The sequence below is a fragment of the Argopecten irradians genome, chromosome 16 (assembly GCF_041381155.1).
Source record: "Argopecten irradians isolate NY chromosome 16, Ai_NY, whole genome shotgun sequence".
Lineage (NCBI taxonomy): Eukaryota > Metazoa > Mollusca > Bivalvia > Pectinida > Pectinidae > Argopecten > Argopecten irradians.
The window spans coordinates 7,936,864-7,949,874 of NC_091149.1; the positions used below are offsets into that span (position 1 = coordinate 7,936,864).

General features: G+C 33.7%; 1 protein-coding gene across 1 annotated transcript; it reads left to right on the forward strand.

Moving 5' to 3' along the window:
• The first annotated feature begins 303 nt into the window (after nt 1–303).
• LOC138311186 (nicotinamide N-methyltransferase-like) lies at nt 304–9,915 on the forward strand. Its single transcript, XM_069252668.1, has 3 exons — nt 304–829; nt 4,479–4,680; nt 7,903–9,915. Exons 1-3 carry the CDS (start codon nt 679–681, stop codon nt 8,336–8,338), a joined length of 789 nt encoding a protein of 262 aa, XP_069108769.1. The 5' UTR covers nt 304–678; the 3' UTR covers nt 8,339–9,915.
• Nucleotides 9,916–13,011: the final 3,096 nt, after the last annotated feature.

The window sequence follows — 13,011 nt, forward strand, 5'->3', positions numbered from 1 at the left end:
TCGTAGACCGAGTACGAGAGCGACGTGGCCACTATCTAATTATATAAATCAGTGCACTTTGATTAATCTTAAATGGGAAAGGGTTTGAGATTTATGTTGAAATTCTATAAAATTCACCTTTTTCAGCGTCCAATATATTACTGTATTTACCAAATGTTACCACAACAAAACTTTGATATTATATGCCTTACTGATGATATACATGTACATATATTCACAAAGATGGTAGCACAAATTATCAGGACCACGTGACTTTCAGTATTTCCTGAAAGAGACGTTTGCGTTACTGAAACAGACGTTTTAGGTTTGCTGTGTTTCTGAAAAAGACGCTTTTGTTATTTTGTGTTCCCGAAATAGACGCCGGTGTCCCTGAAACAGACGCTTAGACTATTCCATAACCCGAGGCTTGGTGTGTTCCTTAAACAGACGTTTGCTGTGTTCCTGAAACAGACGCTTTTGTCCCGAAAAACAAACGCTTGTGTCCCTGAAACAGACGCTTCAAGTGTCCCTGAAACAGACGTTTGTGTCCCTGAAACAGACGCAAGTGTCCCTGAAACAGACGCTTGGGTCCCTGGAACACGATAACAAGTATCCCATAACTCGAGGATTGCCGTGTTCCTAAAACAGACGCTTGTGTCCCTGAAACAGAAGCTAGTGTCCTGGTCATTCTTCACGAGGATGGAGGATCAGACACATACCACTAACTATGAGGACGAGTTTGACTCCGATTGGTACCTTGAAACCTATTATGAACCGACATTAGACGATGTGGATAAGGACGAATTTCTACAGTTTACACTGGACGGTCTACACGATGGCTTTAACACAGGTATCTTTACACTGGGTATACTGCTTTACACTGTATATATGTATTCTGTATTTGCATATTACAGAGTTATCTACCCTTGTGGGTAGGTATTGATTGTGACGTCACGTGTTTGCGAGCGTAACGTCATATAAAAGGCTCGGGGGGGGGGGGGGGGGGGTGTCAGCCCAAACATTTGTACAATTTCAAATCCCCACCATATAAGGATGCTACCATTGCATTATGAGTGCTCTTCCATGCTTGGTTGCAGAGAAGAAGTCGTTTATATGATAACAGCCAAATTGATCCCTTTTGACCCCGCCCCTCAGTCCCGCGGGGTGCTGAGGGAGAGAGAATGGGGTGGTTCAGTCCCATCACTTGTACAATTTTCAATCTCCACCCTATAGGGAAGCTACCATTGCATTATGGGTGCTATCTCATGCTTAGTTTCAGAGAAGAAGTGTTAAAATTCTAAAAATAATATGTTTTATCCCTAAAATGATTACCTATATCCAGAACAACATACGTATATGTAATCAAGACATATACCAATGCAGAAATTAATGTCAGTTGGTGAGGAAAAGTAAAACACAGATTGGTCCCATGAGCATCTTGAAATTCTCAAAATTCTACTTTTTACCTTTAAATACTTAGTATTTGCCCATACCGAAAACAATACTTATAATCCAATATCTGTGTTGAAATCCATATCATTGTTTAGATAATGCATGTATAGCATTTCACAACATGCAACAAAACCTTAACTTTAATATTTCGACCCATTGGACATCATGAAGTTATCAAAATTCAGCATTTTCTTCCTTAAAATGATTGTTCCTACCCATCACAACACTTATAATATTATGTTTATGTAGAAATTAATGCCAGATGTTACAGATAACTACTGTACACCCCCAATCCTCGGGAGGCTAGTTAAAAGATTGAAATATATTGAACAAATGTATCATTCATATAATTCATGAAAATCTCACTTCCGACGTTTTGCAAATATCTATTATTAAGTTTTGGATATTAACCTTTAGTATATATATATGAAGGATATTAACCTTTAAAGTGAACAGTCGGGCAAGGATGGCTAAAGTCGGTAAAAATGGTGTGAATGTATCCAGTATAATTTCTTATGAAATAGAAAAATAAAATCTCTCGTCAGAATCTATCTGCGTACGAAGAAATTAATTTAAAGTATAGGAATCCTAAAACGTCCTCCCGGCTGACTATGTCCGTGGTTACATTTCCACGCAGCCTCGCTTTCAATGCTTTCAACTTTTCTTTCTTTAAATGGTCAGAACTGGGAAACGTAAGCAGAACTTGACCGTCGTATTAATATATGAGAACTTTTGGAAGGCCAATGAACGCATTGAGATTGGTATTCTTTGCCCGACTATTCACTTTAATAGATATATAAATAACAGTTTCAGATTTTTTAAAACTAGTGGCCATCTTGGAAAATGTCAATAAGAGACTGTCATGTACTTAAATAAATGCGTATGTCCATTAGTAAAATTAATACCAAATGTGTCAAGGTACAACACACATATTCTCAATTACATAAGATATAATGATGTTTCCTTATTCCTTATAAATTGGCGACTATCTTGGAAAATGTCTTTTATATTGCCATAAGTCAACTTATTGGGATTAAAAGCATTATTTTATGATCTATTTCAAATTGCTGAAAAACTTCAGTAAAAATACCACTAAATATGTCAAAGTCCAACAAAAAATAGTCATATATAGGAGATATAGTGATTTTTATTATAAATCGGCGGCCATCTTGGAAAATGTCTTTTATAATGCCATAAGTCAACTTATGGGGATTAAAAGCATTATTTTATGATCTATTTCAAATTGCTGAAAAACTTCAGTAAAAATACCAGAAAATATGTAGAAGTCCAACAAAAAATAGTCATATATAGAGGATATAGTGATTTTCCTTATAAATTGACGGCCATCTTGGAAAATGTCTTTTATAATGACATAAGTCAAGTTATGGAATTAAAAGCATAAACTTATGACCAATTCAAATTGCTGAAACACTTCAGTAAAAATACCACTAAATATGTCAAAGTCCAACAAAAAATAGTCATATATAGGAGATAAAGTGATTTTTCTTATGAATTGGCGGCCATCTTGGAAAATGGCCGCCATTTCTATATTTAGAAAAAATCTGAGGTGGCCCGAGTCCTTCTTTTGTTTCCTATATGCTTAAGTATATTTGTGCCAAGTTTCATGCTTTTATCAAAATGTGCACAGTTTTTTCACGAATCCGCTGGACTATTTTAAAGATTTGAAAATTAACTTACGAGAGTTTAGATAAACATGGTAAACAACAGTTACGCGTTGAGGAACTTATTTATCCCATAACTTTAACTCTATATTTATGCCATGGTGACCATTTTCTCGTCTTCTTTCAGGGAAACTTACCACCATACAATGTGTAGTGATATCTTCCCGCCATAAAATATAGGGCCTTAATATAGAGCCAATATTCTATTGTTTAATACTTTGAATAAGCAACTACTTGTTTAAACAGTGAATACAATGCTATTTAAAGGAAATGCGCCATGAAAAGTAACCCAAATTTGAGAGCCAACCGGAATCAAGAGATCTTGGAATTGACCAATCAGAGGCGCCGTAGGTGTTTACACATTGAAGTGTGTAAACATAAACGATAACCAACTGCTATGGAATTTATCACATGGGTTTTCCATTGTGAAACATGCATAGTTATGGGATATATCTTTGTTAGTAACATGTGTTTAACAATTTGGCTGTAATGCTTTTGGTAGTAAAATGCAATTTCTATCTTTTTATATACAGTTCTGAAATTAAGTTCAAGTTATATGGTTCCTGCAGTTTGAACATAATTGTTTCATTTACAACGATGTTGGCGAGTGTTTGCTCTTTCAGTTTTAACACACCCTTCTGAACAATGTACTGTCGTAGTTTCTGCCCAAAGGCCTCAAATATTCAGAAGTTTCTCAAAAATGCAATCATCGGGGGTTGATTCTCTTAGAAGGTGAGCCGGTTATTTAATGCGGTCATCATAATTCATCCTATTTTCTTCACCAGATAAAAATATGCGTTTGACAAAAAAGTCACCTATTTTGTTGAAATTATTAAGTAATTCACATGCTGAATATGAAATATTCCGCCAAATCTGTCTACATTAGTAGGCTTTTTTAAATTATTTTTTTTGCCTTATATATAGTCTATATATTAGGCAAAAAAGTAATAATTTAAAAAAAGTCCACTAATATAGGCAGATTTAGCGGACTAAATACGAAATTTGCCTGATTAAATGATTCCCTTCTATTGAATCACATGTGTATGTACAGTTGTATCGTCGACAAATAAAAAAAAATGCTTCCATTCCATAACACATGGATCTACAATGTTGAAATAAACAATGGCTATTTGATCAAAATTAATTTGAGAATTTCCCAAAGTTAAAAAAAAGAAACAAAAATATTTCAATTACTTTTATTTTAAATCACACATTTGTTGACTTGCCCACCTGCTTCAAACAAAAAACGCATGACTTTTAAAAAATAGTTTATTTTTAATCTAACTTGTACACGTTTCGTCGATTTCAAAATAACTTATGGTTTCGGAACTACTAAAATTCAAATTTTGTTTGATTTCCTTGAAGCCCACGTGACCGGCGGACGTCTACTGGATGTTGGTACAGGTCCCACAGTGCACTCTGTAATCAGTGGAAGCCGCCATGTTGGAGAAATCTACCTGAGTGACTACGCAGCACAAAATAGAAAGCTGCTCAGTAATTGGTGGAAATCGGGAGCGAGGTCACAGACAGGAATCACGAAATATGTTTTACGGAGGGAGAACTCAAAGTAGGTCCTGCTATTTTATTTTGAATAACTTGTTTGTCGCACACAAATTTTGCAGATGGCGAGCTTAAGTATGCTTAACCGATGGCGAATGGTATTTTTTTCGCTATCAAACACAGGAGCAGACGAATAAGTATTTTCATTTGTTATTTTGTTTCAAAAGTTGCTTACTTAATCTACACTATTACCATTGAAAAGTTTGAAAAATAATGAATTGTGTCCCGAACAAATTCCATGACACTATGTCCTATATGAAATAAAGTACTGATTGTGAATGCACAAAAAGCAAAAACAATATTACTTTATATGGATTTTTGTGTTAATTAGACATACATTTTTCTAATTTTTGTCCAGTTACAAGCTTACCGATACTTACATTATATATATAATTGGTTTCTTAGGTAAAATATGTTTTTCGTTTAGATATCACATACAGTGTATATAATAATGACAATAAAAAAGCCAACCGAATTTTATAACATATATATAATTCATTTTTCACAAAAAATGATACGGGCAGCCACTTGAAAACGTCATGATATACACGTGCAAATGACATACGTATCAATTCACTAGTAAACGTTTCTGTCATAATATGCGTGCCTCTGTGTTTTGGCCGAGGTGACCAAATTTTCATTTTATGGTCTCGGAATAGCAGTTGAGATAGCTTGTTTTACACATGTTCATAGAAATTTAACTGTCGAAAACATATATCTAGATTTAATATCCCATAAAAAGTTACATAATATAGGACCACGATCGAGAGAATCTCTGGTAGCGATAGGCCAAGGACGTCTCCTTGCAGGCGGTGTATGGGATTTGCAAATGATCTAGTCTAGATGAAATTAAATGATTATTCTAATTACTGGTTTATGTAAATAATGAATGTACTTGCAATATTTCCAACGTTGGACATTTTTATTTTGCTATAATTAATATCGATGCTGCTATCGTTTTTGCGATGAGATGAGATGAGGAGGTTTTGCAGAGTTATCTCTGTTTTCCCTGTCGACACCAAAATAAAACTTGTATTGTAAGATAGTGACCGGGTATTCTGTTTATCCTGCAACTTTTTCATTATACATACAGAAGATGGTAATCAAAACGAAAGCAAATTGCCTGTTATTTACACATAATATTCATTCCGGTGATTGTGACGTCACTGTTTGGCGGGATTGACTGCCGTTTCATTCATTCCTACTAAAAGTGACGTCACTGGAATGTTCGGGATCAAGTCAACAATTTTAGAAATTGAATCAAACGAAAGAAATTAAACATTTATTTACTGACATCGTAATATTTTCCTATTGCAACTATTACAGGAAATTCTTATTATCCGATATTGGGTTTTGTGCCCGACTAATGTCGATATTAGAGCTGAAAATGCATTGTTTCTTGATATTATTCCGCTTCGTCTGTTGACTTTAAATTCGTAAAATGAACTTAACCCGCGAAGGGCGTCAGAACGCTTGTTTTCAACGTGAATAAACACCGTAGTGATAAAGACCTTCCAAGTGAAAATTTGCATCAGGGAAATAGGGACACAAAAGGACGATTTTCTCCAAAAGTAAGTAAGTTACACTACATTAATTTTGCTGGAACACTTAAAAAATTGTTCTGATTTCAGAACAATTGGAATTATGAAGATACCTCTTACAGTATTTTTATTATTATTATTATATATAATGTAAGTTAATTATTGCTTAGTTATGCTATCATTGTATGAAGTTTGAACAAATTCTGTCTCGAGTTATCCTCCGGAAACGAACATTTTTGAAACAATATATTTTCAGTAACAGCGATCTTTGAATATGACCTTTTGACCCCAAACTCAATCCCAAGCTATGTTATCCCCTATGTTACCATTGTATGAAGTTTGAAAAAAAATCCGTTGATATGTTCTCAACTTTCGTGTATAATACATTTGTAGTAACAGTGACCTTCTGACCCCAAATTCAATCCTAAGCCATATTAACTCCTATGTTACGTTTGTATGAACAAATCCGTAAATGTGTTCTGAACTTATCATCCGGAAACATAAATTTGTGAAACAATCTAATTTTACTAACAGTTACAGTACCTTTGTAGTTGACCTTTTCACCCCAAACTCAATCCAAAGCTATGTTATCCCCTATGTCACCATTAATATTGTATGAGGTTTGAACAAATTCCGTCGAGGTGTCCTCAAGTTCAACTTATCATCCGGAAACTAATATTTAATGAAAAAATATATTTTTAGTAACAGTGACCTTTGAAGTTGACGTTTTGACCGAAATTCCTTCCCAAGCTGTATTTTCGCACATGCTACCATGTTGTGAACTTTGATAAATATCTGTTAATTTTTTCTCAAGTTATCGTCTGGAAACCAATTTTTTAACAAACTATTTTTAGTAACAATGACCTTTTTAGTTGACTTTTTCACCCCAAACTCAATCCCAAGCTATGCTATCCACTATATACCATTGTATGAAGTTTGAACAAATTCCGTTGATGTGTTCTCAACTTATCCGGAAACTAATATTTTGTGATTTTTTTTTTAGTAACAGTGACCTTTGTAGTTAACGTTTTGACCCCAAATTCCTACCCAAGCAGCATTTTCTCATATGCTATCATTGTGTGAACGTTGATCAATATCTGATGATTTTTTTCTCAAGTTATCGTCTGAAAACCAAATTTTTTAAACAAACTATTTTTAGCAACAATGACTTTTGTAGTTGACATTTTGACCCCAAAGTCAATCCCAAGCTGTATTTTTCCATATGTTACCATTGTGTAAAGTTTGATCAAAATCCGTTGTTTACTTTTTAAGTTATCGTCTAGAAACGACATCCGGACAGACAGACAGACGGGAACAAACACTATTTACTATTTGGGTGGATATTACGACATTGATAGTAACCCCTGGAACACTGGGGATGCAGATACAAAGAGTTTCGATTGCAGATCGTCGATGTAGACTCGGACGACATTTTAGAGTCATCTGGCTCAAGGAACACGAAAGAATCATAGATTTAAGTTTAGACTTAGCCAAATATGTCTGACGTAACTTTTTGTAACGTCATTATTGATTGGCTAAGTTTTAAAAAAGAGAATTTTGGATTTAAGATTGTTTTATGATCCAGAAGACAGGTCTTTATCTTCAGTTTTGTTTTGCAACTGTTTCTTTATTTTTACATCCTTTTTGATGTAAATCTTCTAAAAGCTGTTTATTATTTTCTGTTTCAGTGAAAGTGTCGTACAAAGACAGAATGCCATGCGTGAAAAGGTCAGAGGTGTATTAGCAGTTGATGTACACCTGGAACATCCAATCGGAAGTGATGACGGACCGCAATATTTTGATGTCGTCACTTCCAGTTTGTGTCTAGAAGTGGCATCCCAGACGATACTGGAATACAAGAAAGCAATGAGGAATGTCTGTGGCCTGTTAAAACCAGGAGGTCATTTGATTCTAGTCGGTTTATGTGGACAATCGTACTACAGGGTTGGGGACACGACCTTCAGTAGTCTCCCTTTGAATCGCCATCAGGCAGAAGAAATCCTTGAGGAGCTAGGTCATAAGCTTTTGAGTGAACGCTGGATTAAAACAAAGGACAGCGTCTTAAGTGACACAAAAGGGGCATTTGTTATTGTCGCACGGATTAACAAAGATGCTAAAATATGACAATTCTCATTAAAAGTTTAAAATACAGCGACCAGTAATTTTGTTTGCAAATTTTGTAAATCTGTGTACTAGCGGATTCTCAGAAAAGTTTGCGAGCAAAATTTATGTCATATCATGATGAAACTAAACCAAAATAGGAACATCAATGTTCCTAATTTATTTTTGGGACTATTTGATAAAATATTAAAAAAAATAGTTTAAATGTACGATTCCATCGATTACCGAATGGATTATTTTTCTCAATTCAATACGCAACGTCGACGCCTCTCACGATAACTGAATTATTTCTTCAAAGAGGTACATTTGTAGGAAGGAATGAAGGATTTAGTAAGAAAACAACGAACAATCAATGATTCGAAATTTTATTCAAATGTTTATGTTTTGAGCAAATCCAAAATGATTTTGCAAGCCTGCGAATAACACTATGCGGAGGTTGAGCAGTAATATGATTAATTGCTGGTATATGTACTTTTAGATGTAGCATGGATATATAATGAACGCACATGTACTAAAAGTTATATAGTATATCTATAAATCTTTGCATATACAAAGAAAATTATTTAATTATATAAGATATTACATGTGATCATATATAGTAATATATGCCATCCAAGGAATTGAAGTTAAACATATTTTTCTTGGAACATGATGATTTTTTCATGAAGCCCAACAAAATTACATGAGAGTATGGTTTACGCATGTTCATTATTATTTGAACAATTCACTGCCATTCAATGAAACAAGAAGTGCAATCTACATTTATGTGGTGTGATCGGGTGGTGTAGTGGTTCAGCCACTCGCCTTTCACCTAGCTAGCCGGCCGGGGTTAGAATCCATGCACGAACGTGAAAAGGTTAGGGGTTACCTGCCCGATCACGTGGGTTTTCTCCGGGCACTCCGGTTTCCTCCTACACTAAGATCCTTCGCACGCTTACATCCGGGCCATCGAGAGTGATTTACATTAGTTGTATAACTTGTTTCGTAACCAATGTAAAATAAATAAAGTTTTATATATTTATATACAAATCACTTGATTACTTTATTTTTTAACACAGGGTTACTTCTCCTCGTTTCACGCCGTTAGAATTATTTATGGACTGAAATAATTATATACAATCTAAAAGTGATTGTCATAGTTTGGGCCACGCGCTACAGTACTAGTGTACCTTTTAACAATACATCACTAAAGTTTGCTATTTCGTTTTTATTAATCCGTGTATTTTTGTTTTCAGCCAGTGGGATTTCCATTGACATTCAAGTTGTTGCAGAATTTTATGAAACACATTATTTCCTCCTTGAATATTATTCAGTTATCTCCGATGTAGGTAGGTATCCATGGTGATTTCATTATTATGCTCGGAAACCATGACGTCACGATCAATACCTACTACTCGCAAGGGCAGATAACTATGTAATTTGCAAAAAGAGAAGACTCGGCAAAACAGGGGTCTCTAAAATTGTGCTGTATTAGTCTTGAATGCAAAGTTCATTTTCAGGTTATTCATTGCATTGATAAATACATTGTATTCGTGACTACATTGTAACTTGATGACGGTTAAACTCTATCACAAAGAAAAACTCAGAATATCATTTTCTATTGTTTACTGATTTCATAAAGGTGTTTACAAATATTATTGTATAAAAAGAAAGTTATATGATTATACATGAACATACAATAATATATATACAATAATATACAATATTATTGTATAAAAGGAAAGTTATATGATTATACATGTGTATACAATAATATATATACAATAATATACAATATTATTGTATAAAAGGAAAGTTATATGATTATACATGTATATACAATAATATATATACAATAATATACAATATTATTGTATAAAAGGAAAGTTATATGATTATACATGTATATACAATAATATATATACAATAATATACAATATTATTGTATAAAAGGAAAGTTATATGATTATACATGAACATACAATAATATATATACAATAATATACAATATTATTGTATAAAAGGAAAATTATATGATTATCCATGAACATACAATAATATATATACAATAATATTGAAAGTTATATGATTATACATGTATATACAATAATATACAATGTATATACACAAATTTACTGTCGTCACAGCCAAAACATACAATACCTTGTAAACTTTATATCTAAATGCCTGTATGTAAATTAGCAAAAACACCATCAACGAGTTATTAAGCACAATGCACGGTATATTCGAGGAAGTATACGTACTTACGTACAAACATCTAACTTTAAACGAATACATGGATAAATAATTCAATACGTGAAGTACAACTAAGTTGACGGGCTTAAATATCGCTTAAATATCTAGAAATATATATTCATTACTTCAAAAAAAATCCACTTGTTGTTTCCAAGCAACATCTTTTTTACCCTTGTGATTAAATATTTATTGTTACAAAAATATTATTTTAGTCTTTGTATGTTACAGACTTATCTCCCTTGCGGGTAGATATTGATTGTGACGTCATTAGTTTGTGAGCCACATTCATAATCAAATGACGTAGCTATTAATACCTTCCCACGTCAAAAAGAGTCTGTTGAAACAGAATAAAAAACATTTCCCTGAAGATGTCTAAACTTTTGTCGACAATGAGATACAATGACAGAGTTATCTGTCCTTGCAGATTGGCATTGATTGTCATATCACGTGTTTGCGAGCGTAAAATCATACTCTTCAGAGAAAACGACGTGAATTTCGCTCACAAAATAATGACGTCATAATGGATGCCTACCAGCAAGGGCGGTAACTCTGTCATATGCAATGACGAATCAAAAGTGATTAATAGCATTGTACTAGTCTCATCTGCATTGGAATTTGGTAAGGAGGTACAGTGTTGCGTCTATGCATACAGAGTTAGCTCCCTTGCGAGAAGGTATCGATTGTCATTATTTTGTGAACACAATTCACGTTGTTTTCCCCAAAAAGTATGACGTTACACTCGCAAACACAATCATTACCTACCCGCAAGGCAATACAACTCTGTAATATGCAAATAAAGAATATGGCTAAACCAAATAATCTAAATGAGATTATCATTAAGATGATCATTTCCGGAAAGTCCTGTTAAATCAATAGATTAATAGAAAACAACTACTATTTCTGCATGTATTGTTTTACGTGACTAGTATCTCCCGTGGTGATGGAATGTTACTTCTTGTAATCTTTCCGCTGAAATGACGTTAGCGCGTGATATCTTTTGACGTCATTCTATCACCAATAGAAACAATAGTCCTGCATAAACGTTATCGAGTATCACGTGGTACGTGAATTAGTCTCAGTTATGAAAAAGTAATGCTTATTTGACTGAATATCAGAGCCCAGTTTCATCAACATTCCGCAACTTTAAGGAATTCCTTAACTTAAAATTCTCCACAAAAAAGCACTACAACAGGAAACGATCTATGTTCAGGAACTTTCCTATATTTTGTAATAATAGTTAATAAGGCATTCCTTACAGTCCTATATTTTGTAATAATAGTTAATAAGGCATTCCTTACAGTCCAGGAATATTGATGAAACTCGACCAAGTAGTTCATCAAATTTACAAAAAGCATTGCAAAGAAAACTAGTCACGGAACTCTGAATAAAGTTAAGACATCTTTAAACAGATACGAATGTTCCTTACTAAATACATCAGAAAATGACGTACAGTATAAACATACGACATGCATATATAAAGGGCACTCGTTCAGAAAGGAAAATGGACAAAAACTTGTTTATGTTAATTAATAGAACACAATAGGAAATTATGTAACGGAACGATAAAAGAGGTAGATACAATATACAATGGTGTGTAAATATAGAATAAAACGAGTTAATTGTTACTGTATAAAGATAATACCAGTACGTAAACGTCTCATTGAGTTTATTTTCAAAATCCATTCTCAAAATAACCAGGGTTATTATCGTCGCTATATCAACCCCTGGCCAACTGTCATAGTAAAACTAAAAGCCTCTGTGTACGACGACTGATAATGGTTCATGTAATTTGGTCCTTTGATGAACATATTAAAAATAGAATAATTGAATACAAGTTGGGTGTCGCTCTAAAATTCTCAAGGAAGTCTCTGTAGGCCAGGTATTTGCCAGTTGTGAAATTATGAAGTTTTGCTATGACAATCAATGAGTACATGTAACAACAGTGGTAGTAACCCCTGGACTATCGATCGAGGATATATCATGAACTGAGGATATCCATTTTTAAATTACAAATGTCATAAGGGAAGTATAAGTTTGACATCGACTTTGAAAACAGGACAAGAATGACGTAATTTTGGAACTTTCAACACAAAGGTAAACAAAAAATATTTTTTCTTAAATTATTGGAAGTACATCAGAAAAATCTTCATATACATACACTAGATAACGGGATTTTCATCAATATTTTTCACGTAACGAGAATTGAAATTCAAATTTTATAATCCTTAAGTAAAGCGGCCAGTCTTTAAGTATAGAAACTTGCAAAAAACTACATATATAACACACACGAATATAGCAAACTATATCATATACTTTATACGTATTATCCGGAGTATAAGTCGCGACTTTCCCCCCTGAAAATCGGGAGTACGACCTTTACACTAATGCGACTTATACATGGACGAAAACCAAAATCGGACGATATTTTTGCATTATTACGT

Coding starts and splice junctions, on each gene's coding strand:
- LOC138311186 (XM_069252668.1), top strand. CDS start 679: ATGGAGGATCAGACACATACCACTAACTATGAGGACGAGTTTGACTCC. Junction 830..4,478: donor ACACGATGGCTTTAACACAG/GTATCTTTACAC, acceptor ATTTCCTTGAAG/CCCACGTGACCGGCGGACGT. Junction 4,681..7,902: donor TTACGGAGGGAGAACTCAAA/GTAGGTCCTGCT, acceptor TTTCTGTTTCAG/TGAAAGTGTCGTACAAAGAC.